Genomic DNA, 13,428 nt, shown 5'->3' with positions numbered 1-13,428 from the left:
TGTTTATTATTAGCAGGGCTCCACGATTTGACTTGGAGCTTCCTTGTGGCCTTGGAGTGGAGAGGGATGCATGAGACTCCATGTTCAATAAAGCAGTTCTTTAGGACAAATTTTGCTTTTCTGATACCAAGACCTTGGAGAAATGTCTCTCAGAAGTCCTCATAGAGAAGACTGAACAGCTCTGGGAATTCTCCACTTTTGTGGTGGTGGAGGGAGAAGATTCTTCTGGTATTCATGTACTTCCTGATGTTATTAGGAGAGAAGGGACCGTGAAACTAGAGGGTAGATAGAAGTCTTCCTCTTTCAGTGCAGATGTTTGTTTAATATTGAAGGGAAGTTCTTGTTTTGTTTTTTTTTAAACCCATCCTTTCTTGCCACACCGTATGTGTTTTTGAGTGGATGTCTGCTACTAATTCCTGCTTACCTAATGTCCTTAGGATGTCCTTACTAATTCCTGACCCGTTGCCTGTGAGGGTCCATTGTTGAGGGCATAGCAGCTCTCAGCTGACTCTGGGAGTGTGGCTGGAACAATCCGTTTCCCTTTAATGTGCTTGAACTATCTCAGGCAGACTTAGTTTCATTCAGGGTACTTGCTTTGCCCCACTTATTTTTCTTGACTGACTTTTCATTGGCGATTCTGATGATGTCTAAGCAGATTTTTTAACCTGCCTGTGATATCACAGAGGAAGATGGCAATGTTTTTAGTCAATTGGTTTGAACTGCAGAGTTAAGTTTAAAACAATGTACCTAACTAACCAGTACTGCCATCATCAATCAAGGCATTAACCTTGTCTCTACTGCAATTCAAGAATTCTGCTAATGTTTAGGGAGAGGACGCATTAACACGGCTCTCACGTTGGCCCCCCTGTCTGGTATAGTTCTCTGCAGAAAACACAGGTGATAGGGAATGTAGCATGTGCAGTTAGTATGACCGAGAAAGGGCTGTATTAAACAAATGGCAGACTCTTTGGTGTTCCGTACCCCATCATTAGCATCAGCCTGCAGAAATGCTGAGCTCAGATGGATACGGACTTTGGAACACTGGTCTGCTGCTCAAAACTGTTTTCTAGTGAATCCAATTACAGCCCTCAGTTGGGAGACTCGGAGAATGCCTGCTGAATGTGCATTTCATATGCAGGGTCAGAGCTTTGCACTCAGAGGCACTTAGGACTAATGAATTCAGGCCGCCTGTCTTATCAGCTTAACACTCTGGTTCAAGTGGTCAGGATTTAATGAGACCTTGGGACTGCATACATTGTAAAAATGTTTTATTTTATTAGAATAATAACCTGGAAAGAGCACTGGATTGGATCTTTAGTCACCCTGAGTTTGAGGAGGACAGTGACTTTGTGATCGAGATGGAGAATAATGCCAATGCCAACATTATTTCTGAGGCGAAGCCTGAAGGACCTAGAGTCAAGGATGGATCTGGAAGTAAGTTCTTGCCTTAGGGATTGTCTGAGCAGTTGTGACCATACATTCGGCCCATGCCCTTCCCTCCCACCACTCATCTTAAAACCTTTGCCATCATCCAATAGTTAGCACAGATCCCACCTTCTTGTAAATGGTGCATTTTGCCACTTTGCATGGCCATGGTGATCTGAAGAAGTCTGGGACAAACTCAGAGTCATGTTGCCTAGAAGTGTGTGTGTGCTTACTTCTAGTCCTGCTGTCACTTTGCCATTCCTTTGAGATACTTTTTTTTTCATGGACCATAGAAGTTTTTGTCCAAAAGAGAACATTTACTTTCATGGTAGTATTTTTTTTTTTTTTGAACGGCTGAAAAACAGCCTTATATCCTTGACCCTGTCATTGACCATACCAGCTGCTGATAATTTTCTGAAGGGCCAATCAAGATGGCAGGAAGAGGCGCCAACAGCCAGTCATCTACCTTTTCTTTTTAAGTTTTTTTTTTTTTTTTAGTAATCTCTACACCCAATGTAGGGCTTGAACTCACAACCCCAAGATCAAGAGTTGCATAGCTCTCTACCTTTTATCAGCAAACACATATGTGTCACTGTGCACCAGGCACTGGCTCTAAGAACTTTGCATATGAACTCTCATTTAGTCTTTAACACGTCTCTTGTCCATGTGAGAAAACAGAGGCACAGGAAGATTAGGTACCTTGCCCAAGGTCACACAGCTCATACAAGTTGGAGCCAAAATTCAAATCCAGAATCCCATGTTCTTCCCCATTGTGATGCCCTGCTTCTTGGGCTGTCATTGCCTCCGGAAAGTATTTCGGCTTGTTAGCCTGGTATTTGTCACCTCCTCCAGGCAGATGCCAACGTGCCTTGTCTTTCGGTGTTATTTCTTCTGGCCCTCCCCACCCCAGCTCAGACACCTGGGACCATAGCCACACCAACAGCCCTGTCGGGGCACTAACCCCCTTCTTCCTACTTCTAGGCCTGTGCTCAGGTTAATCCTTGATTGTGAAATGCCCTTTCTCTCTCATCACTGCACACTAAAATCCTTACCATTATTCACAACTTTGCCACAGATTCCATTCCACAGATTGCTCTCCCAGAGCCTTCAGAACGAGTGCTTCCGTATCTCATGCTAGTGATAATTATACCAACATTAACAATATTTCCATTTGTGCCACATTTAATCCTCACAATAATCCTATGAGGTGTAGATATCATTATTATCTCCATTTTATAGGTGAAGAGACTGAGGTAGAAGAGAAGGTTAGGTTTGTTAAGGTTACATAGCTAGCTAGCGATGGGTAGAATCAGAATTCCAACCTGGGTAGTCTGCCTCCAGAGCTTGTGCCTGAAGCCCCTAAGATGTAGTGTTTATTCTTCTGTTATTAGAAGTATCAAATTCAGGGGTGTCTGGGTGGCTCAGGTGGTTAAGCGTCCAACTCAGGTCATGATCTCAGGGTCATGAGATCAAGACCTGTGTTGAGCTCCCACTCAGCAGGGAGTCTGCCTGAGATTTGCTCTCTCCCTCTGCCCCTTCCCTGCTCGTGCTCTTTCTCTCTCAAATAAATAAATAAATCTTAAAAAAAAGTATCCAATTCATCTTGCAATAAAATTATTTATTTATTTTTAAAAGCTTTTCTTTATTTATTTGATAGAGAGAGACAGCGAGAGAGGGAACACAAGCAGGGGGAGTGGGAAGAGGGAGAAGCAGGCTTCCTGCCGAGCCGGGAGCCCGATGCGGGACTCGATCCCAGGATCCTGGGATCATGACCTGAGCTGAAGGCAGAAGCTTAATGACTGAGCCACCCAGGCGCCCCGCAATAAAATTATGTAAATATTTGTGTTTCCTATTTGGGAACTTGCAAAGGGCAGATACTATTTTACTTTTATAAGGCTCATGGTGTCTAACACATAGAAAGTACCAAGTAAAAAAATAACTGGATTTAATTAAATTTACATTTGCAGGGGTGCCTGGGTGGCTCAGTTGGTTGGGCATCTGACTCTTGATTTCAGCTCAGGTCATGATCTGAGGGTCAGGAGATCAAGCCCCATGTCAGGCTCTGTGCTGGGCATGGACCCTGCTTGAGATTCTCTCTTTCTCCCTCTACCCCTCCCCCTTGTGCTCTCTCAAAAAAAAAAATTTTTTTTTTACATTAGCAGCATTTGTTCCAGTAATCATATAGCTGTAGTTCTCATTAATAGTCTACTCATTATCAGTCTTACCAGATCTAAAATATATGTATTGATCTACCTCTAGAGACAGAGGGTGGGAGGGAAACTTTCTTCTTTTATATAAAACAGGAATTTCTTCACTGAAACTATCATAATCCTGACTGGGTAAAAAAAAGATGAGGTATAGTTCTCCCAGCTCCCATATTCATCTAAATGGTCTTGTATTACTTTTTGGAAATCAGTGACTTGCCTAAAATATTAAAAGCTGTAATGGATGTTACTGAATAATTCATCAGCAGGATTTATTATGTGTTACATGTCTCGGCTCACTGCTTCCTTGATTTTCTGTAATGGACTTTTCTTTGGGGATGGGAAGTCCCCCTCACAGAAGGAATAAACCACACGATGGGGCCATTGTAAAGCTGCCAAGATCTATGGTTGTAGAAAGAGGGTGAGTCTGATCATTAGGTTTTCCTGTTTTCTGATGGAGCTTGGAGGGACCAGCCACTCTCTTGAAGATGGTCATTAATGATATGGAGTAGCCACATCATCCCCTTGGGCTTACTGAACTCAGAGTGATCTTCTGGTACTCCTGGCCCTGCTGGGTTTTGAGTTGCCTTCTTGAATGGGATGTCACGATGGTGCTTTCAAGCACCTTTAATTTAAAGGCACTGCGGGCCAAACTCGGTGGTCTTACTCTTCACTGCCTCCACATTTAGGCTGAGGGTGGAGAAGGAGACAGAGATGTGCTGTGAGACATCAAGTATCGCATATACTGAAGCTAAGAGCAGTGGTAGGTGAAAATTTTAATTATCAAAAACCAAAGAGCATAACCCACCCTAACTCACCAAATGCATTTTGTATCTGATTTTTAAGAGGCATGGATGTTTTTAAACATCCAGCATTAATACCTCAAAAATAGAAGGAAGGGATTCCTTCCTTTCCAGCCCTGTGCCTTGTCCACCAGAGGTGATCAGAAAATGAATGATTGAATGAAGAATGGATGAAGATCAGGAGGTAGCGGTCACAGGGATAGTTTTGTGCTGATTCCACGAAGTGCCAGATGGAGGAATTGGGAGTACACTATTTTGCATTACATTGCGTAAGTCACAGGAAAGGAAAAAGGTGATTTCTTGTACTTTGCTGCATTGGCACCTGAACTCATATGTCAGTCACTTCTTTTTTTTTTGAATTAACGTTTATATTATTTTTCTTATAATTAAAAGGGTATTTAATAATTTTAGTAACTTGAGAAAATGCAGATATATGAGAAGAAGAAAATAAAAATTACTTCCAAGTAATTCCCAGTCATAGCCACTGTTAATGTCTTGTGTATATTCTTTAAGCCTTTCTATGCAAATATAAAATGAATATAAATATGAATATTTATAAAAATAAAACATTCTATTCTTTTAAGATTTTATTTATTTATTTTAGAGAGAGAGAGAGCACAAGCAGGAAGGGTAGAGGGAGAGGGAGAAAGAATCTCAAGCAGACTCCATGCTGAGCAAGGAGCTGGAGGCCGGGCTTGATCTCATGACCCTGAGATCACGACCTGAGCCAAAACCAAGAGTTGGCCACTTAACCGACTGAGCCACCCAGACGCCCCTATACATGTTATTTTATAAATGCTATTTTATAACCTACTTCCCCCTAACTGTGGATATACATATTTGTATGTCTAGATCACTGAATGTATATTAATAATATCCCATTGTACAGCGGTACCATAATTTATATACCTGATTTTAGGCCAACTAATTTTTTTTAAATAAAGGACGATTACAGAAAGTTTCAGATAATGGGGCTATTTTTACATTCAGAAGATGACAGCAATTATTATTATTATTATTATTTTAAAAGATTTTATTTATTTATTTGAGAGAGAGGAGAGAGAGCACAAGCAGGGGGAGGGGCAGATGGAGAGGGAGAGGGAGAAGCAGACTCCCCGCTGAGCAGGGGGCCTGATGCGGGGCTCCATCCCAGGACCCTGGGATCATGACCTGAGCCGAAGGCAGATGCTTAACCGACTGAGCCACCCAGATGCCCAACAGCAATTATTTTTAAATAATAAATTTCTTAAAGGATGAATTCTGTTGACAGAAGTACAGCAAATGCCTCCTTTATCCTTATCCAGGTAGTAAACATTTGTTCATCATTTAAGTTTCTCTTTTTTGTCCTCTTTCCCTTTTTCTCTATTAAAAATGACACCATAATGAACATTCTTGGGCCCTCATTTGATTCCTTCCTTAGCATAAATTTCTAGAGGTGAAGTCTCTGAGTCAAAATTGCCTATTTTTTAAAACTTTTATTTTATTATGTTATGTTAATCACTATACATTACCTCATTAGTTTTTGATGTCGTGTTCCATGATTCATTGTTTGTGTATAACACCCAGTGCTCCATGCAGAACGTGCCCTCTTTAATACCCATCACCAGGCTAACCCATCCCCCCACCCCCTCCCCTCTAGAACCCTCAGTTTGTTTCTCAGAGTCCATGGTCTCTCATGGTTCGTCTCCCCCTCCGATTTCCCCCCACTTCATTTTTCCCTTCCTACTATCTTCTTTTTTTTTCAAAATTTTCTATTTTTGAGGTATTAATGTGTATTATTACATCCCCCCCACCGAAAGGCAGCTTTGGTGGCTCTCCTGCTCTCCCAGCCCTCCACCAGTGTGGTCAGGCTGAGTACTCCCCTTATTTTTCATATATTTATTGGCTGGTTGTTTTTCTTCTTGTGTTAATCACTTCCTCATTTTGTTTGGTCCATTTTCCCATTTTTATTGAGGTTTCCATCTGTTTTTTATTGATTTGTATGAGAGTTTCATATATTGCATATGAGCTTGGGAATATCTGGTAGGTCTACAATATTGAGTTTTTCTGGCCAGAAACATGCTATCCATTTTTTTAAATTCATCTCTCCCTTCTCCTGCGCCTCCAAAGCTGTATAGTTTTCTTCATAAACTTCCTGTGTATTTCTGGTTTAGTTTCTTCTCAGATTTACATTTTCTGTGTTACTTATGAATAAAAATTTTTCCCATTATATTTTCTAAATTGTTACTGCTGAATTTTGGAAAGTTCCTGATCTTGGAATTGGCCGTTCTGTAGGGATTTGAGTAGAATTACATTAAATTCATAGGTTTGCTCCCAGGAGATATGTATTCTGTGTAGCTAGGTTGTTTATATTCCCAAAACATTGCTTTTGACCTCTTTTTTGGGTTGGTGAGTTGATGGAGACATTTGACTTGGGGGTATGAAGACAATTTAACAGTTCAGGTAATTGTTTTTTAGGAGCAAAATGGAGAGCCAAAACAGACACAGTCAAACCAAGTAAAACCAGCAACCTCAGTTTTCAGGTTTCTGCTGTAAGGGGCGGGGCAGGGTGGGAGAGCCCAGCCACACTTAGCCAAGCAAAAAGGGAAGTATAGTATCACAAGAGCTGGACAGCCCCGGAGAGACCTGACTCGAGGCATGCCCTTGATTCTGGGACTGAAACCCTTTTATCTGGTTGCTCCCCTTGGTTGTACCTCCTCTGGGTTGGTGGGAGTCTCTGATAGGCTCTCCCTAATGGCCACAAGGTGGCTGCCAGTGCCTCCTACAATGTATCTCTCCAGGTTAAAATCCAGCCGAGTATTGTCCTGGAGTTCTTAGCCAAGGTCCTGGCAATCTGAGACTCGGGCTGCCCAGCCCTCTGCCAGTCACTGGCCCTACTCACGGAGCTCGAGGGTGGAGACATCTTCCTTCTTGGCTTGTAAGCCAAGAAGGGAAGCGTGGTCCCTTCAGACACTTGTTCAAATGTAGTCCTGGATCAGGAGAATCAGCATCCCCTGTGAACAGCATCACCAGTGAACTGGTTAGAAATGCAAATTGTTGGGCCTCACTCTAGGCCTTTGGCGGTGGGCCCAGTGATCTGAAGGTCAGCAGGCCCTCCAGGTGGTTCTGATTCAGTGTAAATGTGAGAACCACCGCCCTAAAAGCCAGATGAGGTTACTGTTGCCTTAAAAAGGAGGACAGTGAGCTGCTTAGACATCACTATACCATGTTAATGCTGAAAATAATGAAAGGTAGGAGTTTGAATTGGAAAAAATGTGACTCAATAAGGACAGGGATTAAAGAAGCACTTGTATCAAATTCTTCCTTTAGGGAATATGTTAACTAAAAATCACTCTTGCATTTTTTTGAATGAGGAAATAATGTCATTGCACGAAACTCTCTTATTTTAATGTTGTCTAGTTTGCTCAGAAGAACTAGTGCTAATTACCCTGGGTCAGATAGTGGCCGTCCTTCATTGAACGCCTGCTAGGCACTAGGCTCTTCCGAGACAACTTTCCTTCACTCCTGCGGTGAGGTGTTCACATGAAGAAATGGGGACCCAACACATTAGGGGCCTGGGTGGTGGAAGAACCAGCTGGGAATTTAGGTCTGTGTGATTTTGAAGCCTGTGCATTTCCTCCTTCATCTTATCCCAGATCTTCTAAATCAGAAGGGAGGCGGGACTCTTATTTTTCAGAAGGCTCTCTTTATTATCACGTTCTGTACATTTTGGGGCTATCACCTGACTTTCTGTTGAGTTTTTAAAAATTGTAAAAAGTGGAAAATCAGGTCTTCAGTTTGACCTATCAGGGCTTCTGCCATTCGCAAAATTATTTGTTTCTATGTTGCACTTAATGAGCATTTAATTTTCCTTCCTTCCTTCCTTCCTTCCTTCCTTCCTTCCTTCCTTCCTTCCTTCCTTCCTTCCTTCCTTCCTTCCTCCCTCCCTCCCTCCCTTCCTTCCTTCCTTCCTTACTTCCTTCCTTTTTCTTTCTTTTTAAGAACTCACTGATTGCCAATGTAATTAAGATGTGATTAGGCTGCGATTACTCAAAATCTGCTCTGGCTTCTTTAGCCGCATCACTGTAATGGTTCCTACAGCTTCTAGGGCAGCTAAGATTTTCCAGCGAGGAGAACAGGGAGACATTTCGTTTACATAATGGCTGGGCTCCCTGAGGAATGCAGCCGGAATAGGAATAGGATCCGCAGAGCAGCAGGGTGTAGCCCCACGGGAGCTAAACACCAGTGGTTTGCTTGAAAGCAACATGCTTAATGCGGCTGGGCTCCAGTGCTTAGCCCACTTCCGCATCTGTTTGTAATTTCTGTGGGCTTTTTGTTTTTTTCAGTGGCCTTATTGGAAGTGAAGAGGAAGCCACTCTGAAATAAACTAATTTATACTAAGTATGAATGACTGAGAACTATGAAGCTTGGAAGGAATTGTTTGATATTTGGAGTTTTAGGCAGTATAATAAAAAGTCAAGGGGCTTTGGCAATTTTGAGCTGTGTGGGGTTGGGGAGGCAATTTGTCAATCCTTAAAGATTCTGTCCTTGTTCAGCTGCCTTAAGCTGTTACTGATTTTCCCAAATGCTCCTTTTGCTCTTTTATGGGATTCTGAAGTTTTCTAAAAGCTCCAAATCCAAATCCATCCAGTTCTCTCCCCCTACCTCTCACTGGTCTTTTCTCAGAGCAGGGACGAAGGAAACCAAACTGTTCTGGGTAGATTGTTTGCAGATTTAAGGTGTTTGTGAGTTAAATGTTAGTAAATGGGGAATGATAATTTCCCTCTGTTGTACAGAGGGAGCTAGAGGTGCGTAATGGAACAAATTATTGAAGTTAGGAAGATTCACTTGGAAAACTCAGTTTGGGTTTCTCACCAGAAGCTGTGGAGCCCCTGGGGTCTTGGTGGTCATTTCAAGGAGTCTTTTGGTGTTTGTGTATTCTGTGCACTTTTTGCAGGCTGACTAAATAATGTGTTGCACCTTTACAAGATACTACTGCTTTTCAAATGTATATAGATGCTATAGGGTTTATAAAATACAAATTAATTGAACTGCATTCCTGAATCTAGAGCTGCTTTAGGCCATTATGTGTTGTCGTTGAACTCCAATTTTCAAAAAGGTAAAATCATGATTCTCAGGTACATCTAAACTGAGCACAGATCACAGATTTTCTTTGACTCGTTAATTAATGAGGGAACCACCTGGTTGTTATTACCGGTTCAAAGCATCTGAGAAGCTAGGATAATATAAAATTAGTGTCTCCGGATCACAAATCCTTGAGGTTATATATTCTACTGGACAGAAATTTTTTCTGTCTTTACTAAACAAGAATCTACAAGTTAATGAGTAACTTGACTAAGTCTGGGACCTTTAATCAATAGTAAGCAGTGAGGGCGCCTGGGTGGCTCAGTCGCTTAAGCGTCTGCCTTCGGCTCAGGTCATGATCCCAGGGTCCTGGGATGGAGACCCACATCGGGCTCCCTGCTCAGCTGGGAGTCTGCTTCTCCCTCACCCACTTCCCCGGCTCCTGCTCATTGTCTCTCTCTTGCAAAAATAAATAAAATCTTTAAAAAAAAAATAGTAAGCAGTGAGATGAACTTTCATCCCTCTAGACCAGGGGCCAGCATACCTTTCCTCTAAAGGGCCAGATCGTAAATGTTTCAGGTTTTGTGGGCCATAGTCATGTCATCTCATATTTTTGTCCGTCTCCTCCTCCCCTTTCCCCTGGGTGGTACAAAAGTAGGCTATGGGCTGGATTTGGCTTATGAGTCATTGCAGTATGCCAACCCCTACTCTGACAGTCCTCGGGTGGCCGTTCCTGCATAGGACATGAAAGGACAGGCTGCCTGCTTCTTCTGTTTTCCAAGGGTCACATTCGTTTTCTGACAGTGCTTTCTCAAAGAATAAAATCAGAGCACAATTGCTGTTTTGTTGGGTAGGGGTAGTGGTGGTAAAATTTTGATATGAAAAAATTCTGCATGTTAGAAAGGTTGGAACCATTTTCCTACACTCATAAAAGGACAGGTTTACTTGGAAGAGGGAATGAGGGGCAAAGGTGCTAGTTTCAGACCCTGTTTAATTCTGGCTTTCTAGAGGGACATGGTGGTTGTCCAGCTTTTTGACATACTTTAAAAGTTTCTCTGTTGCAGGTCAGCATTTTAAAAATGATTTGGGGGGGCACCTGGGGGGTGCAGTTGGTGAAGTGTTGGACTCTTGGTTTCAGCCCAGGTGATGATCTTGGGGTCATGCTATCTTGCCCAGTTCGGGCTCCTGTCTGCTTGAGACTTTCTCTCTGTCTCCTCTGCCCTGTGCTCACACACTTTTTCTCTCAAAATAGATAAATAAATAAAATCTTTTAAAAAAATGATTTGCCTTGCCTCCAACTGCCTTTTCTATCTATGTGAAGAGGGGTCTGCACATCTTTTGGGAGTGTGTACGCTGATGCTGTTTTTTTAGAAGGGGGCCTCTGGGAACTTGGAGAAGAATCGGCAGTAGCTTCCCTGTTGGGTTTATTCACCTTCACTTTCCCTTTGGAAGCAAATATTAATTGAGATTTCTTACCTGCTGAGTTTTTGCAAATGTGTTGAGAGAGCTCTCTTTTGCAAATGTGTTGAGAGAGCTCTCTTTTGCTGTTGGTTCCAGCAGGAGATCTTGAATAATGCATAGGGTGGTTGCTTGTATTGATAAACATGGTTAATTTTAATTATAGGACTAAGATTTATGCTAATCTTTTTCTTTCTTTAATTCATTTTTATGATTCTGAGTATATATTGAATGCCTTGGGGGACTTAATGACATGTTTGGGCATATGGAATGCATGGATCTGTCCCTTTCTCTGTTTACTTGTTTTGTGTTGTATCTAAGCCATTTCATTGTATGACCTGGGCTTAACGTGGGCAATGCTCATTGAAGAGTCTGTTCAGTTATTTAAGTCATTGTTTTGGGGAACAGTTTCATGGTGGGGGGAAGCCTTGGTTGGGGTCCTTTCTTTATTTTATGAAAACTCTAAGAGAGCAGCTTCATTTCGGGAGACGAATACTGTATCTCAAGCTGAAGAATTGGGCTGTGATACAGAATGATTCCAAAAGAGTTTTAAAAACCAACCAGGGTCAAGAAACATGAAAAGTTCTCTGCCCACACTCTCCCTCATTTACAGGTTCTTAGTATTGGAGGACAACAGGGAGGGCACACCAGCATAGGGCTCCTGGGTCACTATTTAAGACAATAAGTGCCAGGCAAAATGATTGTCATTCACAGTTGTTTTTGCCTGGTTTCTGATTTTAAACTTGGGTTTGTTTATTTGTTTGTCATCAATTGATATGACAGCAACAAAAACTTAATGATGGGACAAAAAATCCCCTCTGAGTCATTTCTTTTTTAATAATTACTTTACTAACTTATAATCCAATTTATACTTTGGTAGGTGGTTTATAAAATGTATACAATGCAAGATGATATAAGAACAAGTGAAGAAATGGAGTGAACAGAGTTATTCTCTAATTCACACATTTATTTATATATTCAACAAATACTTATGAAATGCCTACTGCATGCTAAGCCGCCATTCTCTGTGCCAGGAATATTTCAGTAAACATAACAGACCAACTTCCTGTCCTTATGGAGCTATATTCTAGCCAGAGATAAAAGGGGATAGACAATAAATAAATACACAAGTAAGTATGGACATGGCAGGAGTTACTTCATGCTACCTGGACAATAATAAAGCAAGGTTGGGCAGGGAGGTTAGGGGTGAAGGTTGGGGTGGAAGGGAGAGTTCCTCTTTTATAAGGTGGTGCAGGAAGTCCGCTCTGAGGTGATACTTCATTCACGACCTCAATGAAGTGAGGGGTAAGTCTTGTGACATCTGAAAGAATTTCAAAGAGGGAACAATGAGTGTAGAGGTTTGAAGGCCAGAGCATGCTGGGTGTGTCTGAAGAGCAGCCGGCAGGCAGGAGTAGTGGGGGTGGAGTGAGGGAGAAAGTGGGAGTAGCTGGGGTAGAGTGAGGGAGAGAGGGGGAGCAGCTGGGGTGGAGTGAGGGAGAGAGAGGGAGTAGCTGGGGTGGAGCGAAGGGGAGAGGGGGAGTAGCTGGGGTAGAGTGAGGGGGAGAAGGAGAGTAGCTGGGGTGGAGTGAGGGGGAGAGGGGGAGTAGCTGGGGTAGAGTGAGGGAGAGGCAGGGAGTAGCTGGGGTGGAGTGAAGGGGAGAGTGGGAGTAGCTGGGGTGGAGTGAGGGGGAGAGGGGGAGTAGCTGGGGTGGAGTGAAGGGGAGTAGCTGGGGTGAAATGAGGGGGGATGTGGGAGGAGGTGGTCTCCATAGACCATTGTGAGAGGAAGAATTTACTCTGAGATACAGCATGCCACCGGGAGGGTTTTGAACACTAATAACCACAATTTGACTTCCATTTAAAGACCACTGTGATAGCCATACTGAGAATAGTCAGTAGAAGGGAAGGAAGGAAGCAGGAAGCCCAGATAGGGGGCTGTTGTAAAAATTCAGACAATTGATGATGGTAACTAGGATCAGACATTACTAGTGGAGGTGGCAAGAAGGGGTTGGATTCTGGATATAGTTTGAAGGAAACGTTGACAGGATTTGCTGATGGATTAGATGTGTGTAAAGAGCATGAGAAAACCTGAAACTGATGTAACATTGTGTGTCAACTATACTCAAAAAAGTTTACCAGGAAGAAAAAAATAAAAGATGTGTATGAGAGAGAAGCCAAGATTTTGTCCTGAATGGAAGAATGGAATCACCATTAACTGAGATAGATAAGGCCGGGGAGAGAATGCCCAGCAAACTGGAAATGAAAGGGAACTTCCTCAACTTGATGAAGAGCATCTACAAAAAACCCACAGCTCATATCATGTGGAATGGTAAAAGACTGAATGCTTATCCCCAAAGATCAGGAACAAGACAGGGATGTCCACTCTTGCCATTTCTCTTTCTTTTTCTCTTCCTTCCTTCCTTCCTTTTCTTCTTCTTCTTCTTCTTCTTCTTCTTCTTCTTCTTCTTCTTCTT

At 42.4% G+C, this 13,428-nt stretch overlaps 1 protein-coding gene across 3 annotated transcripts in view; it reads left to right on the top strand.

Annotated features, from left to right (window-relative positions):
* Positions 1 to 13,428, top strand: part of USP13 (ubiquitin specific peptidase 13) — a 109,908-nt gene that overhangs the window by 92,414 nt on the left and 4,066 nt on the right. For all 3 annotated transcript variants that reach the window (XM_073896840.1, XM_025878299.2, XM_073896843.1), the window contains one exon: positions 1,281 to 1,434. In XM_073896840.1, the coding sequence (XP_073752941.1) occupies positions 1,281 to 1,434 (154 nt within the window). The remainder of the gene's footprint in view (positions 1 to 1,280; positions 1,435 to 13,428) is intronic.

The sequence above is a fragment of the Callorhinus ursinus genome, unplaced genomic scaffold, assembly GCF_003265705.2.
Source record: "Callorhinus ursinus isolate GAN/ISIS: 27379988/994484 unplaced genomic scaffold, GSC_fseal_2.0 scaffold1, whole genome shotgun sequence".
Lineage (NCBI taxonomy): Eukaryota > Metazoa > Chordata > Mammalia > Carnivora > Otariidae > Callorhinus > Callorhinus ursinus.
Note: the sequence above shows the minus strand (reverse complement) of the source record. Positions and strands in the feature narration are given on the sequence as shown.